At 37.5% G+C, this 26,196-nt stretch overlaps 1 protein-coding gene across 9 annotated transcripts in view; it reads right to left on the reverse strand.

Annotated features, from left to right (window-relative positions):
- Window positions 1–26,196, reverse strand: part of SIK3 (SIK family kinase 3) — a 247,155-nt gene that overhangs the window by 94,436 nt on the left and 126,523 nt on the right. For all 9 annotated transcript variants that reach the window (XM_082339743.1, XM_082339742.1, XM_082339746.1 and 6 more), the window contains exons 2-3: window positions 17,364–17,480; window positions 14,061–14,124 (exon numbers count right to left, since the gene is read on the reverse strand). In XM_082339743.1, the coding sequence (XP_082195869.1) occupies window positions 14,061–14,124; window positions 17,364–17,480 (181 nt within the window). The remainder of the gene's footprint in view (window positions 1–14,060; window positions 14,125–17,363; window positions 17,481–26,196) is intronic.

Here is a 26,196-nt window from a genome sequence, read left to right on the forward strand (position 1 = left end):
ACTCATTTAGTGAATTTTTCATCTCAGTTATTGTGCTTTTCAACTCTGGAATTTCCATTTTGTTCTTTTTTATAGTTTCTATTTCCTTATTGAGATTCCTTATTTGTTAAGTCATTGTTATCATATTTTCTGTTTGTTATTTAGACATGATTTCTTTTGTTTGAACAAATTTATAATAATTGCCAGAAGTTTTTGCTAAAAACAACATCTAGACTCACTGAGAGAAAGTTTCTATTGACTACTTTTCCTCCTGATTTTGGATCACATGTTCCCGGGTTTTTGTTTTTCTTCCAGTTTTATCGAGATATAATTGACATACAGCACTGTATAAGTTTAAGGTGTACAGTATAATGATTTGACTTACATACATCATGAAATGATGACCACAATAATTTTAATGAACATCCATCATCTCCTATAGATATAAAATAAAAGAAATAGAAAAAATCTTTTTTCTTGTGATGAGAACTCTTAGGATTTACTCTCTGAACAGCTTTCATATACACCATACAGCTATGTTCATTATATTTATCATGTTGTACATTACACCTCTGCTACTTACCTATACCTGGAAGTTTGTACTTTTTTACTGCCTTCAGTCAATTCCCACTCCCCTCAAAGTGCTTTTTATAAAGCTGGGTATTATAGATAATATATTTAACTAATTGTGGATTATTATTTTTCTCCCCTGAGGACTGCTGTTGGTGCTGCTCTTCTTTGTTTTGTTTTGTTGTTAGTAACCCTCTTAGAAATAATTTGAGCATCTGTTGCTCTGTGGTATGTAGCCATTGATATCTCTGCTAATTTTTAAAAAAATTCTTCTTTTTATTTTTATTTTTTAGCATGGCTTCCTTGAGGTCATCCCTATGTCTACATCATTTAGTAGTCAAGCCAGCAGACCTTTCACCTTCTGTGGACAAATCTACTGGTGGATTCAGGAGTCCACTCAAAGTTCAGAAAGTTTCAAAGTCAGCCTCAGCTTTAAACTTTGCTGGGCTGTCTCAGAACTTCCTAATAGAGGCCACTCCCCCAGTAAGCCAGAGATGAATGGAGAACTTATCTTACCCTGCTGTGGTTCTCTAATTAACAAGGTCTCCTTACTAGATTTCTGGCTTGTCGGCCATTCTGCTGCTCACCTCTAGCAAGACCACAACCTCTAGCTAGCAAGGCTTTGAGCCTTCTACATTCATTTCCTACCAAAATTACTATTTTTACTGATGACAACACAACTGGGCATGGGTTTTTTTGTCTTTCATTGCAAATCAAGTCAGCTGCCTCTGGCAACAAAGATGCTAGTTTTAAGGCCAGCCCAGCCTTGGATTACATTACGTTTCCCCCTGGGGAAGAGGTGCAGGATGTAGGGGCTCAGGCAAGAAAGCCAAAGACTCCCACTGTTCCTACTACAAGTTCAAAAGATTTTCATGAATTAAGCTTCTCAATTTGATGTTTGCTACTGGTTCATTTTCAGAGCCCTAAATGGGTGTTTCTAACAATTTTGTCTAGTTTTATATTTGTTCTTTGGAGAGAAGATACTCTTAACTCTGTTACCATCACTTTTTTAAAAAAATATTTATTTTATTATTTATTTGGTTGTGCCGGGCCTTAGCTGCAGCAGGCGGGCTCCATGGTTGCAGCTTGCTGGCTCCTTAGTTGCGGCACGTGTGCTCCTTAGTTGCGGCACGTGTGCTCCTTAGTTGCGGCACGTGTGCTCCTTAGTTGCAGCCGACAGGTTCCTTTGTTGCGGCTCACCGGCTCCTTAGTTGCGAGAGGCAGGCTCCTTAGTTGTGGCATGCAAACTCTTAGTTGTGGCATGTATGTGGGATCTAGTTCCCTGACCAGGGATGGAACCCAGGCCCCCTGCATTGGGAGCGTGGAGTCTTAACCACTGCACCACCAGGGAAGTCCCACCATCACTTTTATTTATCTTATTTTCAATTGCTACATCTGTACATACTTTAGAATTCATTTATTATATTATATAACATTTATGCACTCATACCTCACCCCATTACATTCTGATTTCTATTCTTATTACACTAGTGAAACAGCTCTCTTTAAGAATACTGAGAACATCTTTGTCTCAAAGCCAGAAGTTACGTTGCATTCCTTACCATATTTGACTTTTCTACAGCATTTAATACTGCTCCTTTTTGAAATTCCTATTTTCCTTGGTTTTTATAACACCACAGTCTTATTTCATCGACAGTGGCTTTTCATATTTTATGGCCTCATTTTCAACTTAAATTCTGATGGTAAGAAGAGTTTCATCCTTAAACCTATTCTTTCATCCTTAAACATACTGATGACCAACTACCATCTATCTGCTGATGGAAACAATATCCCTAGGCTCTATCTTATCCCTGATTTCCAGATTTCTATTTCCAATTACTTGATGGACAACTTTCACCTAACTGGTGCCTCAAACTAAATATGTCTAAAAACAACACACTTCATCTGATCTTTTTTTTTTTAAATTTATTTTATTTATTTATTTTTGGCTGTGTTGGGTCTTCGTTACGGTGCACGGGCTTCTCACTGCAGTGGCTTCACTTTTTGCGGAGCACGGGCTCTAGGCGCGTGGGCTTCAGTAGTTGTGGCACACAAACTCAGTAGTTGTGCCTCGCGGGCTCTAGAGCACAGGCTCAGTAGTTGTGGTGCACGGGCTTAGTTGCTCTGCGGCATGTGGGATCTTCCCGGACTAGGGCCCGAACCCGTGTCCCCTGCATTGGCAGGTGGATTCCTAACCCCTGGGCCACCAGGGAAGTCCCGTCTGATCTGTTTTTAACCCTGGTATTCTTTATCTCAATAAATGACACTACTACTGTCAAAAACAGGATGAGAAATCTAAAAATCATCTTACTACCCTCTTACGCATTTTCTCCTTTACCTAGCACCGTACTTCCCAATAGTTTAGTAACCTTTGATATGCTTAATTAATCTAAAATTTCAGGAATACTGCCTACTTCTTTTACATCAACAATGATAAATTAAAAAGCCTTGACGAGAAAAGGTGAAGTTGTTATTATATAAGTAGAGGAAATGCTACTAATTTATACATACTAGCTCTGCAAACAAGCTATTGCCTATGCCTAAATCTCACAGTAATAATACCCATCTAGGAAAATCTGTCTCACCCTCTTTTTAAATGGGGACTTATAACAAGAGGGTAAAAAAGACTTCATGTTAAGATTGTTTTGCTGCTATGTCTATGACCTATTTTCAAAACAGAAATTTGGTTTATAGTTATAATCAAAGATCCTCCCAGAAACACTTTACTGAAGTCATTCTATATATGGAAGAACAGATTCTTCAGTCTGGTGAATGGGAAAGAACAGATACTCTGGAGTCAGGTAATCCTCAGCTCTGTTACTGATTAGTTATAGGACTTTGGCAAATTATTTAGTGTTCTTGAACTCCAGTTTCTTTGTCTGTAAGGTGATGGCAAAAATATCTATGTTACAAGATTCTTGTGAAGTTAAAATGAAAAAGATGAAGTCACTACCTTACTTCAATACGTCATCATTCTTAAGTATTACTGTACAGTCTCCTAACTAGTCTTGGAATGTTCCATCCCAATTCTTCCTTATAGGGCAATGACTCAAGATAAAATTCAATTCTTTTACATGGCTGGTTCATTCATTCATTCACTTACTCTTTCAGTAGTTACTGATCATTTCCCTCAGTAATATTTGAGTCCAACAGTATGAACTGCAGAGCAAGAGGAGCCATGGAGCTAAATGGTGAGCAGAAATAGACATGGCCCCTAAACTTGTGGAGTTTGGTGCCTGGTGGGAGAGAGAATCCACTACGTAATTACAGAAATAAATGTAAAACCAGAACTGATATCAGTACTGCCAAGAAAGGATACAGTACAACGAGAGGGTTTGACAGGGGATTTGGCCAAGTCAGAGAAGTCTTACAAAGCTCTTGACCATGCAGCCTTTCCTATCACACCAGCCTCATTTGCGGCCATCTTCTCATACATAGCCTACATTAAAACCATACTAAACAACTTAATGAATATGAAATACGCCACATTCTCTCTCCTCTTGAAATCTTTTGAACATGCTACAGCATTTCTGAAATACCTTGCTCCCCCAGTTAATTCCAGAAAGTATCCAAAGATACAGTTCTTACACTACTTCTTTAAAGCCTTCACCACCCATGACGTTAATATTAATCACCTGATCATGTTGGGGTATGCCAATTCCTCTACCTGATAACTGATAACGTTTGTAAATCATTAATATTTTGTGGGGAGATATTCTGAGATGATGCCAAAATCCTGTCCCCATCTGTATTAGTTCCCTTAGGGTGCTGAAACAAATTACCACGAAATAGGTAGCTTAAAACAACTGTAGTTTATTCACTCACAGTTTTGGAAGCAAGAAATCCAAAATCAAGTTATCAGCAGGGACTCACTCTACCTGGAGGTTCTAGGGAAGAATCTTTTCTACACCTCTTCTAGCTTCTGGTCACTGTCAGTTTTCCTTGACTTGTGGCTGCATCACTCCAATCTGCTTTCTCTTTTTCAAGATTGTTTTGGCTATTCTGGGTCCTTTGTAATTCTACATAAATTTGGAATCAGGATATCAATTTCTACAAAAATGTCAGCTTAGATTCTGATGGGGACTGCGTTGAATCTGTACATCAATTTGAACAGCACTGTCATCTTAACAATGTTAACTTTTACAATCAATGAACATGGGATGTTTTTCCAATCATTTAGATTGTCTTAAATATCTTTCAACATTGCTTTATACTTTTTTGTACTTTTCAGAGTATAAGATTTGCACTTCTTTTGTTAAATGTATTCGTAAGAATGTTATTCTTATTAATGCTATTGTAAACTGAACTGTCTTACTTCTTTCATTCTCAGATTGTTCACTGTAAGGATATGGGAATACAATTGAACATATTACTCCTGCATCCTGCAACCTTGCTAAACTCTTATATAGTCCTTACAGTTTTTTAGTGGATTTGTTCGGATTTTCCATATACAAGACCACGTTATCTGTGAATAAACTGTCTTACTTTTTCCCTTTACAACCTAGTGCCTTTTATATCTCTTTCTTGCCTAATTGCTGTGGCTAGAACCTCTAGTACGATGTTTAAATGGAAGTGGAGAGAGATGAAATCTGTCTTCTTCCTGATCTGTGGGGGAAAACATCTAGTCATTCACCATTAAGTGTGATGCTAGTTGTGAGTTTTCAGACATCCTTTATCAGATTAAAGAAGTTCCCTTCTATTTCTAGTTTGTTGAATATTTTTGTCATGAAAGAGTGTTGGATTCTGCCAAGCACTGTTTCTTCATATGTTGAGATGATCATGTTATCGTTTTTTTTTTTAATAAATTTACTTATTTTATTTATTTTGTTTTTAGCTGTGTTGGGTCTTCATTGCTGCGCGTGGGCTTCCTTTAGTAGCAGCGAGCTGGAGCTACTCTTCATTGCGGTGTGCGGGCTTCTCACTGTGGTGGCTTCTCTTGTTGTGGAGCACGGGCTCTAGGCACGGGCTTCAGTAGTTGTGGCACACGGGCTCAGTAATTGTGACTCACGGGCTCTAGAGCGCAGGCTCAGTAGTTACAGTGCACGGGCTTAGTTGCTCTGCGGCATGTGGGATCTTCCCGGACCAGGGCTCGAACCTGTGTCCCCTGCATTGGCAGGCGGATTCTTAACCACTGTGCCACCAGGGAAGCCCATCTTTTTTAATTTTAAATGTATTGGACTATATATAGTTGATTTACAATGCTGTGTTAGTTTCATGTGTAAAGCAAAGTGATTCAGTTATACATATACATATATTCATTCTTTTTTAGATTCTTTTCTCATATAGATTATCACAGAATACTGAGTGGAGGTCCCTGTGCTATACGGTTGGTCCTTATTAGTTATCTATCTTATATGTAGTATTGTGTGTATGTTCATCCCAAGCTCCTAATTTTCCCTCCCCCCATGTTTCCCCTTGGGTAACCATAAGTTTGCTTTTGATATCTCTAAGTCTGTTTCTGTTTTGTAAATAAGTTCATTTGTATCATTTTTTAAAGATTAGATGCCACATATGAGTGATATCATATGATATTGGTCTTTCTCTGTCTGAGTTATTTCATTTAGTATGATAATTTCTACGTCACCCTTCTTGCTGCAAATGGCATTATTTCATTCTTTTTATGGCTGAGTAATATTCCACAGTAAATATGTACCACATCTTCTTTATCCATTCCTCTGTCGATGGACATTTAGGTTGCTTCCATGTCTTGGCTATTGTAAACAGTGCTGCAATAAACACTAGGGTGCATGTATCCTTTCAGATTACAGTTTTCTCTGGATATATGCCCAGGAGTGGGACTGCTGGGTCATATAGTAGTTCTATTTTTAGATTTTTAAGGAACCTCCATACTGTTCTCCATGGTGGTTGTACCAATTTGTACCAATTTACATTCCCACCAGCAGTGTAGGAGGGTTCTTCTTTCTCCACACCCCCTCCAGCATTTATTGTTTGTAGACTTTTTGATGGCCATTCTGACCAGTGCGAGGTGATACCTCATTGTAGTTTTAATTTGCATTTCTCTGATAATTAGTGATGTTGAGCATCTTTTCATGTGCTTTTTGGCCATCTGTAAGTCTTTGGAGAAACATCTTTTCAGGTCTTCTGCCCATTTTTTGATTGGGTTGTTTGTTTTTTTGACATAGAGCTGCATGAGCTGTTTGTATATTTTGGAGATTAATCCACTGTCAGTTCCTTCGTTTGCAAACATTTTCTCACATTCTGTAGGTTGTCTTTTTGTTTGTTAATGGTTTCCTTTGCTGTGCAGAAGCTAAGTTTAACTAGGTCCCATTTGTTTATTTTTGTTTTTTTATTTTCATTACTCTAGGAAGTGGATCAAAAAAGATACTGCTGTGATTCATGTCAAAGAGTGTTCTGCCTATGTTTTCCCCTAAGAGTTTCATAGTGTCTGACCTTATATTTAGGTCTTTGTTCCATTTTGAGCTTATTTTTGTGTATGGTGTTAGAGAATGTTCTAATTTCATCCTTTTACATGTAGCTGTCCAGTTTTCCCAGGCCCACTTCTTTTCTCCATTGTACATGCTTGCCTTTGTCATAGATTAATTGACCATAGGTGCGTGGGAGATGATATGTTATCTTGTATTTTCTTTTATTGATATGATGTATTACATTCATGAATTTTGATATGGTGAACCAACCTTGCATTTCTTGCACGTGGATAAATTCCACTTGATCACAGTGTATAATTCTTTTTATATGTTGCTGGATTTCATTTGTAAGTATTTTGTTGAATATTTTTGCATCCATAGTCATAAGAGATACTGGTCTGTAGTGTTTTTTTCTTTTTCTTGTGAAATCTTTGTCTGGTATTGGTATCAAGTATATATCAAGTGTACATATATATATATATGTATATATGTATATATATATATATATATATATATATATATATATATATATATATATGTATGTATGTATCAAGTACTCCCTCTTCTACTTTTAGAAGAGTTTGTGAACATTTGCTGTTAACTCTTTTCTAAATATTTGGTAGAGTTCAGCAATGATGCCCTCCAGACTTGGACTTTCTTTATGGGTGGTCTTTTGATTCTTGCTTCTATCTCTTCACTTGATATAGGTCTATTCAGATTGTCTATTTCTTCTTGAGTCAGTTTCAGTAGTTTGTGTCTTTCTAGGGATTTTTCCATTTTATCTAGGTTAAACAATTTGTTGGTGTACAATTGTTCAAGTATTCCTTTATAATAGTTGTTATTAATTTAGGGTCAGTAGTAATATCTCTTCTTTCACTTCTGATTCTACTGTTTGAGTGTTTCTTTTTTTCTTGGCCAATCTAACTAAAGATTTGTCAATTTTGTCGATCATTTCAAAGAACTAGCTTTTGGTTTCATTGATTGCCTCTATTTTTTTCTATTTTCTATTTCATTAAATTCTGCTATAATTATTATTCCCTTCCTTCAGCTTGATCTTAGGTTTGGTTTGCTCTTACTCTTCCACTGTCGTAAGGTAGAAGACTAGGTAATTGATCTTTCTTATTATAGGCATTCTACAGTTATAAACTTCCCTCTAAGCACTCCTTTAGTTGTATCCCATAGGTTTTGATATGTTGTCTTTATTTTCATCCATCTCAAAGTACTTTCTGAATTTGCCTTTGACTTCTTCTTTGACCCATTGCTTACTTTAAAATACACTGTTTAATTTTTACATATTTGTGAGTTCCCCAAAGTTTTCCTGTTATTCATTTCTAATTTCACTCCACTGTGGTTGTAAAACATTTTGTATTACTGCTAAAATTGAATAAGTTTAAATTTTATGCAGGTTTGTTTTATGGCCTAGTATATGGTCTATCCTTGAGAATGTCCTGTGTTTACTTGATAAGCATGTATATAGTATTGTTGTTAGGTGGAGTGTTCTATAGATGTCTGTTAGGTATAGTTGGCTTACAGTATTGGTCTAGTCTTATTTTTCCTGTTGATCTTCTGTCTACTTTTTCTATCCATTATTGCAAGTAGAGTATTGAAGCTTCCAACTATTGTCATTGTCTATTTCTCCCTTCATTTCTGTCAGTTTTTGTTTTACGCATTTTAGTGCTCTTTTATTAGATACACGTTTATAACTGTTATAGTTTCCTAATGTATTACCTTCTTATCATTATAGAATGTCCCTCTTTATCTCTAGTAGTAGAAATAAAGCTTTTGTGTTTTAAAGTCTATTTTGTCTGATGTCAACATAGCCATTTGAGCTTTCTTGTCATTGCTGTTTGCATGATATATAATTTTCCATCCTTTTACTTTCAGTCTATTTGTATCTTTGAATTTAAAGTATGTTTCTTGTAGACAGCATACACTGGACCATGTGTTTTTATTCAGTCTAACAATCATTGCCTTTGCATTAAATTATCCCACCCATTTACACTTAATATAAGTACTGATAATAGTTGGATTTATACCTGCTGTTTTACTTATTGTTTTCCATACATTTTATGTCTTTTTTTGTTGTTCTATACCGCCATTACTGCTTTCTTCTGCATTAAGTGAATATTTTTTAATGAAGCATTTCAACTTCTTTAATGATTTTTTACATTATAATTGTCTGAGGGTTTTTTTAAAAGTGACTGCTCTAGTGTTTAGCATGTATATTTTATCTTATCCAAATGAGCTTCTGATTTATACCAGGTGATTATATAGAAGGGTTTCTGCTTTATAGCATCATTCCTTTTACCCCCTTTTTTAGTGTTTTTGCAATAAAATTACATCAATTAATGTTACAAATCCAACAATACACTGCTGTAATTATTTCTGTGCCATGTGTAATGACTTTCTTAGCATAATGCAGTTTTTCTCACACACATATCCTTTGTACTGTTATTGACAAATATATTACACATATATTACATTATAGCCTTAACAATGTATTTTATATTCAATTTATTTTTAAACAGGTTAAAAGAAAAAAGGAGAAAGTATGCATCTCTTATGCCTTTTATAATTACATAATGACATTTATTGGTGTCCTTTGTTTATTGTGTGAACTCAAGTTACCATCTGAGGTCACCTGCTTTTACCTTGAAGAACTTCTTTTAGTATTTCTTGTAAGGTGTATCTGTCAGAAACAAATTCCCTCAGTATTTTTTTTTCTTTATTTTTTGGCTGCGTTGGGTTTTCATTGCTGGGAGTGGGCTTTCTTTAGTTGCAGCGAGCGGGGTCTACTCTTCATTGCGCTGCTTGGGCTTCTCATTGTGGTGGCTTCTCTTGTTGCGGAGCAAGGGCTCTAGGCACGTGGGCTTCAGTAGTTGCACCACGTGGGCTCAGTAGTTGTGGCTCGTGGGCTCCAGAGCGCAGGCTCAGTAGTTGTGGCGCATGGGCTTAGTTGCTCTGCGGCATGTGGGATCTTCCCAGACCAGGGCTCAAACCCGTGTTCCCTGCACTGGCAGGCAGATTCTTAACCACTGAGCCACCAGTGAAGTCCCTCCCTCAGTTTCTGATTATCTGAGAAAGTCTATTTCACCTCCGTTTTTGAAATATACGTTTACTGGTATAGGATTTTGATTAATAGTTCTTTTTTCTTCCTTTCAGGGCTTTAAAAATGTTATCCTATTGCCTTCTGGCCGCCGTTGTTTCTGCTGAAAAGTCTGCTATCTAAACCTACAGAACTCCCTTTAAGTGACGTATCATTTTTCTCTTGATGCTTTCAATATTTTGTCTTTGACTTTCACTGTTCTTACTATGATGTATCTGTTTGTGGATCTCTTTGTGTTTAATCCTGATTGGATTTTATTGAGCTTCCTGGATATGTAAGTTATTGTTTTTCAATAAATTTGTGAAGTTTACAGTCATTATTTCCTTGCATATTTTTTCTGCTCCTTTCTCTCTTCTTCTGGTATGCCCATTAAAAATATGTTGGAGCATTTGATTGTATCCCACATTTCTCTGAGGCTCTATTCATTGTTCTTAATTCGTTTTTCTCTCTGTTCTTCAACTTGCATAAAATGCCTATCTACAAATTCATTTCTTGTTCTGCAGTTGAAATCAGTTAAGCCTCTCTGATGAATTTTTTAATTTTAGTTATTTTACTTTTCAATTCCATAATTTCTTTTGATTCCTTTTTTAAAAAATTTCCATCTCTTTAATGATATTCTCTATTTGATGTGACCCTGTATCATATTTTCTTTTACGACTTTAATTGTGAGTTCCTTTATGTCTGTGAACATGTCCATAATGGCTACTTTGAAGTCTTTTTTTGATAAATGTGGCCTCTCTGACAGGCAGTTTCAGTGGCCTGCTTTTTTTTCAGTGTATGGGTCATACTTTCCTGTTTCTTTATATGCTTCATAGTTTGCTGTTGTTGGAAACCAGACATTTTAGATAACATGTTGTACCACGTCTAGGTACTGGTACACCTCTAGCTCTCTGGAGCATGTTCTTGTTATTTGCTTGTTTATTTGTTTAGTGACTGGCTGGATTGTTTTAGTGAAGTTTATTCCCCCATACACAGTGATCAGCTTCTAATGTTGTTCCTCAGAGGAGGCACAGCCTTGGTATATCCACCATTACCCTCAGATCACTGGATCACCATGGTTTGGGCAGGGCTCTCTTCCTGTCTTTTCTTAACCAAGCCCAGCTGTTAAAATCCAAAAACTGTGGCTGATTGCTCTATCTTTCTTTTTTTAAATATTTATTTATTTATTTATTTATTTGGCTGCGTCGGGTCTTAGTTGAGGCACGGGGCTTCTCTCTAGTTGTGGCCGTGGGCTCTAGAGTGCGCGGGCTTAGCTGCCCCACGGCATGTGGGAGCTTAGTTCTCCAACCAGGGATCAAACCTGCATCCCCTGCATTGGAAGGCGGCTTCTTAACCACTGGACCACCAGGGAAGTCCCTGGTTGTTCTATTATTTTCAACAATGCCCTGGAGCATAAACTGGTCTATAAACAATCCAATCAAATTCTGGTTCCTTTGAAGGAACAGTTTCTGAGATCAGTGTTTGATTTTTCTTCTGACCTTAGGAAGGCTCTTGTGATGTTTTACTCCCTGGTTCTTACCTGCAAACTAGCTGGCCTATACTTTAGCCTGCTCAAATCTCCTCTGAAATGCCTGTAACCACAACCTCCACAGTTCTTGTGAGTGCCTTCAGGCTTGAACTTCTTCATTCTCCATTGCAAATGAAGTCAGTTCCCTTGGGAAGAAATTAGGAGCTATATGTGTTATGGTCCGTTTCTTCCTCTGGGCAAATCTCTGAGCCAGGACTCTGAAGCTAGGCGTGGGGACAATGGAAAAGTTTTCCTTGAGTAACACTCCCTCTCTAGGAGCTGAGCTCAGTGCAGAGAAAGGGGACACAATCTCAATTCTCCCAGCTTGACTCTCTTGGGATGACCCACCAACTTATAACCCAAGGCAAGAGTGATCTGGGTCCCAGTATTCTCAGCATGCCACACCCAAACTCCACAAGTCAGGGCTGGGTGGAAGAAGGAGTCCCCACTGTTCAACTGCTCTCACCCAGGACTTAGGAACAGCAATAGGTAGCTGGGGCAGGATAAGAAATGCTGCTGTCCAGTTCCACTGGGAAGAAAGCCGTTAGTCTAGGCGAAAGGAGGGGACCAGAGGGTAGGCCTGTGTTCTTGGCTACAGTAATTTTGAGTGTAATCTCCACCTTGCTGAGCTGGCTAGGGGGAAGAAGGACGCAGTACTGGCTTAAAAACCACAGACACTCTTATTTCTTACTAAATTTTCATAGATATTCTTGAATAAATGTTTCTTTAGTTGCTGTTCACCCTTAGAACCATTTCCAGAGACTTTAAATATCTGGATTTTAGGGTTTTTTTAAATCACTTTCACCAGTTTCACTGGGGAGCAGGACAGCAGAGCTCCTCATGCTATCCTGCCAGAAGTTGATCACCCATTTGTCATTTAACATGGAGGTGAAGGAAGCAAAGTGCTGGGGCTGTATATGTGCTATCTCATTTTATCTTCACAACTGTAAGGCAGATATTACAGATCTGACTTTTATAGACCGTGAAACTGAGTCCCAAAATCCAAGTAAAAAAGCAAATAGTGGCAACGATCTGATTCAAAACCAGGTATAACTGCCTCCAAAGCTCATGTTCTTGATTAAGCCCGTCCCTTCATCTCTGATACAGATACTTTTAAAAACAAGACCTCATGAGACAGTTATATCCCTGTGCAGGCACAATGATTTCTTTAGGTGATACATCAATTTCTTCCTCCTCCAGATCTTTTATAATAATACCATGAAAAAAAAAAAAATAATACCATGAGAAGTACTATTCTGTTTCCTCATGCCTTGAGCTACATTCCCACAAAGCATCCATCTTTTATCTTTTCTGTACTTTTGAAATCTGTTTTCCTAAAGAGCAAAGTAGGTATGATGTGCACCGTGTTTGGTTCTTTGATTATTATGAACGTTAAGATGACAAGGTCTCTTTGCTCCCAAGATTACCATTATGCATAAGCACAGATACAAAGCCAAGCAAAAATGTCATTAAGAAGTGATACCTCCTTTAAAAAAGACTCGCACTTATTTTGAAGATTCTTAGATACAAAATTGTCAGATTTATGGGGAAAGTTTAACATACCAAAATATTCATAGTCACAACACACAGTCACTAATAAGAAGATTCCACTTTAAAAGTGATATCATGCTTTTTAATATATTTTAAATAAGTAAGTGCCAATATTTTGAAAATTAAAAAAATTCTTACCATCCAGATTTAAAGTAAAACAAAATCTAAAAAAACAAAGAAGCTAGATAAACCTAAAATATATAAGAAGAAACCTTTCTCTATATTCACATGCCAAAAAAGAAATAAAATTTAAAAATAAAAAGACATGTCACTCTATATTTGAAAGTTTAGTCATTATCTCTATTTGGCTCCATTTATCACTGTTACCACAAAAAAAAAAAAAAAAAAATGGGGGGGCCAGTTTTTACCACGTCAAAAAGTCATATTTCCTGGTAACAAATTCTCTTGCTTAATTCTGCTGTTGTGCTAACCTAAGTGTTAGAGGAAAAAAAGTATAGCTACCGAAGACAAAACATGCTAAATTACAAGAATCATTAAGGGAACTGTGAACACATGGTAAGGAATAGAGTTACATGTTATATTTAAATAAATGTTAAAGAATGCATTAGGGTGAGACCGTTTGCTCCGAGTGGCTATTTCACACACAACAGAGGCCCACCGCACTTGTAAGCATTCTGTCACACTTGGTCACCCCAGTTAGAATCTGGCAATAGGAAAGACCCTCAAAAGTTCAGAGAAATTTTTGTTTTTGAAGATCTTTAATCTCAACCATCAACACCTTACTGAAATAAACAAAACACCTTTGCTATGGAAACAAAGATGGTGAAGACTTAAAGAGATGAATCAAAAATAATTAAAATTACTTTGTTGATAGAAAATGACAGCACTGAAGGACAGCATCAAGTGACAGCTGCTCAAGTGACAAAGGCATCGAACAGCTATTTTAAGTTTGCCATGGTGTGCTCAATAGCTGTTTAAAGAATGCAATAAATGTACTTACCAAATATTTCCCCTCCACTAGCATATTCTGTCACCAGATAAATCATCCGTTCTGTCTCCATAACCTGGTGCAAAGACAGGAAAGTGACAGTGATACAAATGACAGGCTGATATCATAGGAAGAGAAACTAATGAATCTTCTTTTGTCATTTGAAGTATTAATAACCAATACTGCCTAAAGGAGACTTAAAACATTAGAGGATTGGGAGGGTGACAGACATAAACATTATTAAGAAGAAAGAGGGAAAAACAGGTATTCCTCCAAGTTCTTAAAAGTAGGAAATATTTACTACTTGAGAGAGTCCTTTTTTTCGTCCCAGGAGGCCTCTGCAATCTTTTAAACTCCACAAAACTGAGAAGTAAAGAAGCTGCCAAGAACCAAAAAGTTCACATTCGACAGTGATCACTTGAAGCTCAAAAATGTTCCCCGTAAAACGCAACCAAAACAAAACTTAGGGGGAATAACAGCAATCACTTAAGAACTGCACAAATATCACATATGGCTGTGCTTTTTTAAAATGGAAATGACAACTTTCCTGTCCACCATCCTTTTATTCAAAACTGGGAACAATAATATAAATATTCAACACTTCAATAATACAAACGACTTACTTGTATTTTTATCTTAGTCTCTATTTTGCCACTGTTTAAAAAATTAGTTGTAGTGTGTTGTCAGTTCCTTCTTCCTTTTTACCTTTTTCATTAAATATTTATTAAAGTAATATATGAGTATATATGTTCATTATAAACATTTTAAATACCCAGTATATAAACAAAAGACCAAAGGTTTTCCTCTTTCCAACCCCCTCCATTTTATTCCCCAGTGGAAACACTGTTAATAGCTTATTCTATAACATTTTAGAGCAGTGCTGTCCGATAGAAACACTGTGAGTCTCATATATAATTTTAACTTTTCTAGTAGCCACATTAAAAAAGTAAAAAGAAAAAGGTGAAGTTAATTCTAATAATATATTTTATTATCATTAATATTATTTCAAAAATTTTTAATTGTAAACAGCTCCAATTTTTATATTTACATTAATATTAAATGAAAGTAAAAATCCAGTTCCTCATTCACTCTAGCCACATGTTAATACACAATAACCACATGTGGCTAGTGGCTATCATAGTAGGCAATACAGTTTTACACTTTCACTATGCTTCAAGGTTAATTATGTTATCAAATCATTCCCTAGTCACTTTATTTTTGACATCTCTATACGTTAATACCATAACAGTATCATACGTTACCTTAAAATAATAGACCTATTTCTTCTTTTCAATAGTTTCATAGTACTCCATTGTATGTATGCACATTCTTTTAATTTTTCAATCTAATAACTGTGTCATTTTTTTCACTTTAATTTAAAAACTCTCTATAGACTGGTGATACTAGCCCACTGTTACATGTATTGCTTCCAAGTTCTTTATATGTTGACTTATATAACAAAAAGTAAGTACCCTAAATATATGCAGTTGTTTAGGAAAAAAAAAGAAAAGAAAAAAAAATTGTCATAATGTATATCTCCTTTGTACCAGGCCTTTTATTGACTGTAAATTTTTTACATTTTTAAAATTTTATTGAAGTATAGTTGATTTACAGTGTTGTTTTTAATTTCAGATTTAAAAAAAAAAAACTTTTCAGGAGTTCAAAAACTTTCCTATATAGTTATCTATATTTGGCTCACTCTATAAACCCGAAGAGACTAAAGCTTTAACAAATGACCTGAAAACTGCCTTGACAATTCAACAGCCGTTCTTCACCTTGGCAGTTCAGAATCTCCCATTAACAATATTAGCTGCCCGAGAGCAAAATTAAAGCTTAAAAAAGGGCAATGTTCAAAGCCAGGGCTGAAAGTATATAAACCTAATAGGCTAAAGAAATCTTGGGTAAGAAAGGTAAATTTGCAGATTTCAGTTACAAGGTTAGTACCTATAAGTTAACCTCTTGAGAAAGATCAGTCTAATAAGCTCTACAACTATTTAAAGATGATTTATTTTAAAAAGTGAGGTCAAGAAGTTTACTCAATCTGTCAGGATAGGAAGGAAGCAGAGGTTAGACACCTCTGAGTGTGCAGATACAGGTCTTCAGGCAACCCCAGGAACCGTTCATGGGTTTCCTTCTGGGGTACAATGGAGGTGTGGTTCAACGTAATTTAGTGTGATGAATTTCAACAAGCCTGCTCCGGCTGATCTAATTCATTTCATTATGTGAGCAGCTGATGCCAGAGACGAGCCCTAACACTGTAGCCTGACCGTATACACTAATATCAAGACATGCTTTCTTTCCCATGAAAGTAACAGACTATGAAAGCTTCCCCTTTGGGCCTTGGGCAATGTACTCTTCACACTCTTACACATGATCCCGGATCTGGGCCAGTAACCATTTACTGCAGACTAACAGCAGCAAATGAATTGAGGGGGTGGCCACATCCTGCAGAACCAGGTGATGGCTGATCTGGTAGAAAGCAGTGAGCAGGGCTGGCCCTATGTACAGGCAGAGCTCATGGCTGCCAACACGCTGCAATTTGAGAAGCACCTCAAAGCTCCACCTCTCCCAAAATACCTCCTCTACCAGCCTGCTAAGGCAAGGTCCTCCTCTCCTATCTGGCTTAAAATTCCAGCCATTAGATTTACTGCTTTTGCAGTAAGGCCAGGGAATCACTTTTGATGACGGCATGAAATATGCATGCTCCTTGGGAAGGTAAGAAAACTAGAACAGAAATCTCTTCCATTACACAGAATCAATCTCTTGGTTATCAAAGTAATCAAATGCTATCTTAGAAAACTAAGTCTAGGACTCTGTTAGAATAGAAAGGAGGTAGGCTCTGACTCATACAAGAAGCCATACTTAAAATATCCTTTGCCATCATAATTCATAACATGATCATAGAAATTAGTATTTAAATAATATTGTAAAAATTAATATTATTTTCACCCCTCAAAATTCTGTTCCTTTTGGGTTTCCCATTCTGCTTTAAGATTCTGACCTAAATAAGTAAGTTCTCATCATCTTCTAAATAATCTTTTTGTGTAACTCTAAGAATGGCATCCAAGTTTTAAAGAACAAATTATAAAGGCCTACTTAGGTAAGTTAAACCTTACCAGTAAATACCCAAGGGAAACAGAAGTACTGAGTTGGGGGATAATAGGGTAGGATAAATAGTAGGATGAATATACGAACATAGAAACAAAAAAAAGTTGCAGATGTTCACCCACCCACCTTCTCTTCAAAAGTAACCACAGACACAAGTGACCATTCTGGGTTCTTTGTTGCCATACGCTACACCACTAGTGATCCTACCTGGTAAAGCCTGATAATATGGGGGTGGCAAAGCATCTTCATAATTTGAACTTCTCGGAAAATCTTCTTCAAGTTTTCTTCATCCAGCTGGGTCTTATCTATGATCTTGATAGCAACCTGACAACACAGAAAGAAAATTTACTCTGATGCATTATTGAAAGGAGTTTACTAAGGAAAATTAAATCCACTTTAAAACGTATTCCACAAAATACAAACTGCCAGTATTTTGTTTACAGAATGCCAATGAAGAAAATAAATTTACTCTTTTTAAAAAGACAGAAAATGGACTTCCCTGGTGGCGCAGTGGTTAAGAATCTGCCTGCCAATGCAGGGGACACGGGTTCGAGCTCTGGCCCAGGAAGATCCCACATGCCATGGAGCAACTAAGCCCATGCGCCGCAACTACTGAGCCTGTGCTCTAGAGCCCGCGAGCCACAACTACTGAGCCCACGTGCCACAACTACTGAAGCCCGCAAGCTTAGAGCCCGTGCTCTGCAACAAGAGAAGTCACCGCAATGAGAAGCCCACGCACCACAATGAAGAGTAGCCCCCGCTCGCCGCAACTAGAGAAAGCTTGCACACAGCAACAAAGACCCAATGAAGAAAGAAAGAAAGAAAGGAAGGAAGGAAGGGAGGGAGGGAGGGAGGGAGGAAGACAGGAAATGGATTCCTAGCAAGTTGGTCTCAAAGGAACAGACTCCTAAAGCTAATGGGTCTTCTGCCATTTCTTAAATTGCTGCTACAGTAAAACCCCAGGACAAAATACTTCATTACTCTGCAGATGCAGTTACATTTTAGGCAAATCATACTGGGTGCAGAGAATGGTATGTAGGGCCTCTTATTAAGACAAGAAGCTTATATCATAAGTAAGTGATGACTTAGTAAGGGCTGACCAGAAATTCCACAGGTGCATCCCACACCTCACCAGGTCCTTCTGTAACTCAATAATAGTAGTAGTAGTGGTGATGGTGGTAGTGGTACCAGCAGCAGTTACTATATACTGAACACTAACTGTATGCCAGGCATAATCCTTAGTGCTTTGCAAGTACTAACTCATTTAAACCTTACAACACTCCATATTATTATCAACTTTATTTTACAAATATGGAAACTGAGACACAAAGAGATTAAGTAATTACCCAAGATTAAGTAATTCATAGCTAGTATGTGGTAGAGCCAAGATTGAAGTCCGGGTATCTAGGCTTTGGAGTCAAATTCTTAATGATAACCCTACAAAAATCTGGAGATCTTTCTGTGCTGTATATACACTGCTTCAGCATAAAACAGCTTTCTACTTTGCTCATAATTCTTAAGATACTCAGCAGCACACATATTTAAAAACAGAATGAACGATGAAAGACTTTTTAAAATTACTAAATCTAAACTTCTTCATTATTCTCAGTGAAATACTCAAAATATTGGGTTGCCCCCGAATATCTCTATATCTCAGTTTCAATTACTCAATGAGCATGTAATCAATGAATATTAGTTGGATGAAGGACCAGGACTAGGCAAATTCTAGCCCCTTTCAATTCTTAAAATTCTATGATTCTATACACTGGGGGAAGAAAATTAAATTTATACTAATTGAGAAAAAAAGGAAAAAGAAAAAACAGGGAAGCAAAAATGTCAATACTAAAAAGTTTAGCCCAAGGATATAAAGACAGTATGGAACTATACGTGGTAGGTGATTCAAATGTATGAATGACCAACATAACAATAACTTTGTTTGGCGCTGTTTCAGATGTAGAATGAGGACTAATGGGAGAAAGGCACAGGCCAACAAATTCCAGCTCAATTCAGAGTTAAGCCCTGCCTAATGATGGAATGTGATAAAATGAGGTGGGTGTAGCTTGAGCTTCAGAGATTAACCAGACACAGCCTTCACTTCAATGAGCTCACAATCTAGTAGAGGAAAGACATATGTGAAACAGCCAACTATACAACATTGGAAATACAATCAATAAAGCTATGTACACAGTATAAGCAGAAAAGAGGATGAAGTATGACCTTCACTTGGGGGGAGAATAAGTAGACACAGGGAAAGACTTCACAAAGAAGAGAGAACTTGAGAAGAGACAGAATTGAGATAGACAGAAAAGAAGGAAGAGAATTTTATAAGGAACAACAGCAGAATCATTAACAAGTCCTACCAGCTGCTTGATCTTCTAATAAGTCTTGAACCATATGACCCGCGACCACTAGCATTTCTACTCCTCATCACTGTGTCAGATCACACACAGTGTGCTGTCTAATATAGTAGGCACCAGCCACATGTGACTACTGAGCACTTGAAATGTGCACTTAAAATATACACCAGATTTCAAAGACTTAATATTAAAAAGGGAATATAAGGGGCTTCCCTGGTGGCACAGTGGTTGAAAATCTGCCTGCCAATGCAGAGGACACGGGTTCGAGCCCTGGGCTGGGAAGATCCCACATGCCGCGGAGCGACTAGGCCCGTGTGCCACAATTACTGAGCCTGCGCATCTGGAGCCTGTGCTCCGCAACAAAAGAGGCCGCGATAGTGAGAGGCCTGCGCACCGCGATGAAGAGTGGCCCCCACTTGCCGCAACTAGAGAAAGCCCTCGCACAGAAACGAAGACCCAACACAGCCATAAATAAATAAATAAACAAACAAACAAATAAATAAAATTACAAAAAAAAAAAAGGGAATATAAGGGCTTCCCTGGTGGCGCAGTGGTTGAGAATCTGCCTGCTAATGCAGGGGACACGGGTTCGAGCCCTGGTCTGGGAAGATCCCACATGCCGCGGAGCAGCTAGGCCCATGAGCCACAAATTACTGAGCCTGCGCTTCTGGAGCCTGTGCTCTGCAACAAGAGAGGCCGCGATAGTGAGAGGCCTGCGCACCGCGATGAAGAGTGGCCCCCGCTTGCCACAACTAGAGAAAGCCCTCCCACAGAAACGAAGACCCAACACAGCCAAAAATAAATAAATAAATAAATAAAAATTTTTAAAAAAAAAAAGGCTTCCAAGTTATTGCTATAAAAAAAAAAAGGGAATATAAGCTATCTCACTGATAATTTGTACATTGATTACATGTAGAAATAACATTCTGGATATACTAGGTAAATAAAATATATTATTAAAACTAATTTCAATGAAAAGGCAACCCTATGGAATGGGAAAAATATTTACAAATCACATATCTGATAAGGGGTTACTATCCAAAATATAGAAGGAATTCATACAACTCAGTTTAAAAAAAAAACCCAATTCAAAAATGGGCAAAGGACCTAAACAGACATTTTTCCAAGGAGGACATACAAATGGCCAACAGGTACATGAAATGGTACTCAACATCAGTAGTCACCAGGGAAATGCAAATCAAAACCACAATGAGATACCACCTCCTGCCTGTTAGGATGTCTACTATCAAAAACACAAAAGATAAACGCTGGCAAGGAAATGGAGAAAGGGAAACCCTTTTACACTGGTGGTGGGAACGTAAACTGGTACAGCCACTATGAAAACACTATGGAGGTTCCTCAAGAAATTAAAAAATAAAACTACCATACGATCCAGCAATCTCACTTCTGGGTGGGAAACGAAAGGAAACGAAATCATTATCTCAAAGAGATTATCTGTATTCTGATGTTCATTCAATAGCCAAGGTACGGAAATGACCTAAGTGTCCATCGACAGATGAATGGATAAAAAAATGTGGTGTATGTATGCTACTGAATATTATTGAGCCTTAAAGAAGAAGGAAATCCTGTCATTTGCAACCAGTGGATGAACTTGGAGGACATTATGCTAAGTGAAATAAGTCAAAGACAAATATCATATTACCGCATGGTATCACCTACATGTAAAATCTAAAAAAGAAAGAACAAACGAAAGAACGAACGAACAAATGAACTAACGAACAAAAGAAAGAAAGAGCCAAACTCATAGAAACAGAAAGTAGAAAAGTGGTTGCCAGAGGCTGAGAGGTGGGGAAAATAGGGAGAGGTTGGTAAATGGGTACAAACTTTCAGTTATAAAATGAATAAGGTCTGAGGATCTAATGTAAAAAATGGTGACTACAGTTGATAACACTGTGCTGTATCATTGAAATTTGTTGAGAGTAGAACTTAAATATTCTCACCATATAGAAAAAAAAGATAAATATGTCAGGTGATAGATATGTTAATTAACTCAAGGGGTAAATCCTTTCACAGTGCATACATATCAAAACATCACACTGAACACTTTAAGTATCTTACAATTCTATTTGTTAATTACACTTCAATAAAGTGGGGTGGGGGGGAACCTAACTAATTTCACCTGTTTTTACTTTTTGAAATATGACTACTCAAAAAGTAAAAATTAAATACGTGGCCCTCATTTTATTGGACAGCACTGGTCTAGAGGATACCAATAAGCTACCAATTAAAGCAGGTATTCCACAAAAATGACTTCTGAAATACCTGACCCAATACTGAGAATTGCCAACCACCCATCTCAAAGAAACTTGGCAGGCTACAAGGCACTCAGTGCTCAACACTGCCTCGGGGAGAATCTTAAATAAGGTCTCAAAAGTTGCATTCCAAGAACTCTATTTAATTCCATTAAAAAATGTTTACAGAGCAACTGACTGGCTTAAGGCAGCGCCCTCGAGCAACTCACTAGGAGCTACTCTCAACAGGGATTCTGTGAGAGAATTAAGTTTTACACTCAGTTTTACAGCAGTTCTCAAACTTTTTGGTCTTGGGACTCCTTCTCTTCAAAATTACTGAGAACCTTCAAAGAAGTTTTGTTTATATGGGTAATATCTATCAATATTTACTTAGAAATTAGATTAAAATTACAATCAGAAATTAAAACAGAAAATTTTAAAGCAGAAGAATACACATGCACACATTTCATCAGCCATCAGAGTAATCATATCATCAAACATCAGGTGGTCTTTTGAAATCTCCACTGTGTAATTATGAGAGAATGAAAGTGAAAAATGAAAATGTTTGAATATTTATAAAAAGAGCTTTGACCTAGGGACTCACTGAAAGAGTTTTGGAGACTCTGGGGTCCCTAGATCCAACACTGAGAACAACAAGGCATCATTGTATGTAATGAATTAACTTCTTGCCTATGTATCTAGAATGGTACTGAAACAGGAGGGAAGGGGGCAGAACACAACCTTTAAAAGAATGACATAGCCATAGGACATGACAAAAACTGGTTAGAACCAACTAAGTCCAAGATGGCGGAAGATGTGACTTCCACTGGACCTTGAGCCTCATTATACGCTCATTGTAATACATTAGCGTATGCTAAATGACACACCCACCAGAGCCGTGACAGCTCTGAAGCTAACCATAAAAGGTCAAAAAGTGAGCGGTGGCCTAATTCCTGGAAATCCCCACCCCTTCCCCAAAATAATTGGAATAATTCTCCCACTCATTAGGCTATGAAATTACCCAGCCCATAAAAACTAATCACGTCATATCTCGGGGCCTCTCACCTTCTGAGATGGCCCGCACTCTGTCTGTGGAGCGTGTTTCTCTCTAAATAAATCCACTTCTCACCTATCACTCTGTCTCTCACTGAACTCTTTCTGTGATGAGACATCAAGAACCTGAGCTTCATTAAGTCCTGAGACCAGGTGTGTGATCTCAGTTAAAACACCGTGGGTTCAAGTCCCAATCTGAGTTGCAAGGTTTCAGTACCACCTTTGGGAAAACTGAGAAAATCTTCACTCAAATTTTTTTTCCTGTAGGACTTAATTCCTTCTATAAGAATTAATTAATTCTCAGTTGAGATGGCTTCTAGAAAAGGAATTTAAATGTCTTTGCAATCAGCCTTGATGAAAAGCTTTTTCCTTTTAAACTTACTAGAAAATAGAATTGTCATCAGGAAACAGGTTTAAAGCAACCCCAAACCACCACAAACTACACAAGCTAGACTATAAGGCTAAACCTGCCAAGCACTAAATGGCCATGATTAAAGATGTACCATATGTACCACGGTCAGGACGTAGGCTGGTCATACTCTTGGGAAGATCCTGACCTTTGTGCTGGAACCAATCAAGGAGTTGGTATTTTAGTTTGTAACAAATATTCAGATCAAGTACTAAGGGGGCAAAGACATACATTTGGAAAGAACCCATTACTCCATCCATTTTACATGCCATCATAACTGTTTCTGGGAAAATATGCAGCTGTCAAGCCTAAGGAATGACTGAGATGTTAGGATTCTAGCCAACTTCAGACAGGAGGATTCAACATGACCACCAACGATAATGGTCAGTCAGCTCTCAATGAATCCCAAAGGAAATACAGTTGACCCTGAACAATGTGGGTTTGAACTGCTAGGGCCCACTTATACACGGATTTTTCTTGATAGTAAACACTACAGTACTACACAGTCCATGGCTGGTTGACTCCACAGATGTGGAGGAATCAGGGATGTGGAGGCCCAACTGTAAGTTTTATGTGGATTAATCCCCGTGTTGTTCAAGAGTCAACTATAGTTTTAAATAAAAGAAAAAAAAAGATTCAACTATTGTTTAAAATATCTAGCAGGTCTTTAGGTGATTTTTATTTTTCTATACTTCTCTGTTTGGGCTGTACTGAACAGGGAAAATAAAATAGTTCATGCATGCAACAATGTCTGGGGGATAGAGAATTGAGAGCTTACCTGCAGTGACAAAATATACCATGAAACATGCATTATTCTTGGAAGTATTTCTAAGGTGGAACATGGTATATTGTGCATAATTAATAAATGAAAATTTTCTGGTGACGACTTGGAATTCAAGGCATAGAAGGGACATTTTTAAGGTAAAAAAGAAAATAACTTAGTTCCAGTAATTCCCATCTGGTTAACATTTACTGTCTCAGAAAACAGAAGTCCTAGGAGTGTCTCTAACACAATGGGCAACTCCCTCAGCCTAACTGACATTATTGTTGTTGTTATCTTAACATTTGCATGGTGCCAACAATATTTTGTATGCTTTACAGAACATTAAATCAACTCCTGGCCTGTAGGTTTACCACTTAAATGAACTGAACAAACAGATATTTTAAAAAGGGATGGGGGGGGTAGATAGGAGAAGAGGATGGAGTTGAAAAAAAAAATGAAGGTAAGGTTAGAATTACTTACAAAAATATCAGTCCCCATTCCATTTTCAGGTATTTATTTTGGATTGACCAAATCTCAGAAGTCTAAGAGGGGGATTTAGATTGAGACTGATGGCTTAATTCTAAGGGAGCTATTTAAAAGGATGCCCTGAAGCCTTTTTTAAAGGAAGAATTTAAAGGAAGGGAAGGAAAGAGGGAGAGGCCCAAAGAAGATTGGAGGGCAAACAGGAGCTTTGAGAAGAGAGGAGGGATTGGGCAGAAAAGCATAGAGAAATGGGGAGGAAAAGGGTAAGAGCTAAATTGTTTAACAAGGAAGTCCTAATAGTTTAAAGTGGCTACCAAAGCAAATGGTATAATGAAACAATACTAATTGTTACAGAAATGTTTTGAAATAAAAGAAAAACAGAGAACAGCAGTTAGTCCAAGGAGAAATTTAAAGTTATGGTAGGAAATTAAGCTATGAAAGATGAAATTTTCGTGCCAGAGAAGAAAGACTGGACATGTGAGTAAAGAACGTGGCAATGGCCTGGACTGTGAGGTCAGAAGGAAGCAGAAAGCTGAATGGATTTCAAGAGGAATTTTCTTAATGAAGTACATGCTACTCCTTCCTGGAGTGCCAGCTCATAGGTAAAAATAACACAGACTCACAGAAGGATTGTGCTCTTCCCAAGAATGGCATTTGTCAAGGAGTCTGTGTACTGTTAGGCACATTTAGATGTAGCACCTAGAACACTCAAAGCTTTTTAAATCACCAGCTGGAAAGAGAGCTAAGCTCAACTGGCACGGCGTAACTTTCTTAAACTTCCCCAGTGGAGATTTATTACACTGAGTATCTTGCTAACCTTACAATGAATGGTAGTGTTGTTCCCAGTGAACAAAGTCAGAAACAGTTCATATCTTAAATTGCTTTAAATTATATTAATATGCCCCCAAGGCCTAATAACATAGCCTGCAGTAGCAGGAGGTTGATTGAACCAAAGGAACACAATAACAGTTGAAAAACCATTCTACATTCCTCATCTCTTTGCATCTCCCAATTATTTGGTAATGAAGACTAAGGGAAAATAGGGAGCAATCTCCATTATCAGATAAGCATCTTACCCTCCCTACTTCTGAAACTCTTACCTGTCATGCATCCTTAGATGTCAGTACTGTGAGCTAATTGTCAAGATGTACATCTTCGTCAAGCCAGGCATTTCTAGTCTGAATGGTTGTAACACTGGGCTGTCTGTCTTCCCTGCAGCAGCCCAGAGTTAGAGCCAGCTTCCCTGTGCCCATCAGGAACACTGCACCAAGTTCCTTCTGAGGGGCTTTCCTAATCCCAGCTGCAAGCCATAAGTGCTGGCAGGAAATGCCCCCCTGGGATTCCACCAAAATGGGAATATTTTTGTGTGGTGGCTTTTTGCATTTATTCCAACTTCAATGAGTTCCTTTTATTAAGTAGTCATCACATTTTCAAACCAAACAGATTTTATCTCCATAATGAATGTCTGTGTCTCATGTGCTGAACAGTGAACTTTAAGTGACTTAAATCACTCGCCTGGATAGTCTAACTGGAACATTAATTAATTCTCAAATTTCTGATATTTATTTTAAAGGCAGGAGGAGGAATGTTGATAAACAACAGTGCCATAGAAAAAAATTTGAAAAACTGTTTCAGCAAAATATAGCTCATTATTATATGGATTATTGCTATTAGATTGGCCAAAAAGTTTGTTCAGTTAGCGAATACGTTGTTCAATACAGTT

The sequence above is a fragment of the Balaenoptera borealis genome (genome assembly GCF_965194805.1).
Source record: "Balaenoptera borealis genome assembly, chromosome: 11".
Lineage (NCBI taxonomy): Eukaryota > Metazoa > Chordata > Mammalia > Artiodactyla > Balaenopteridae > Balaenoptera > Balaenoptera borealis.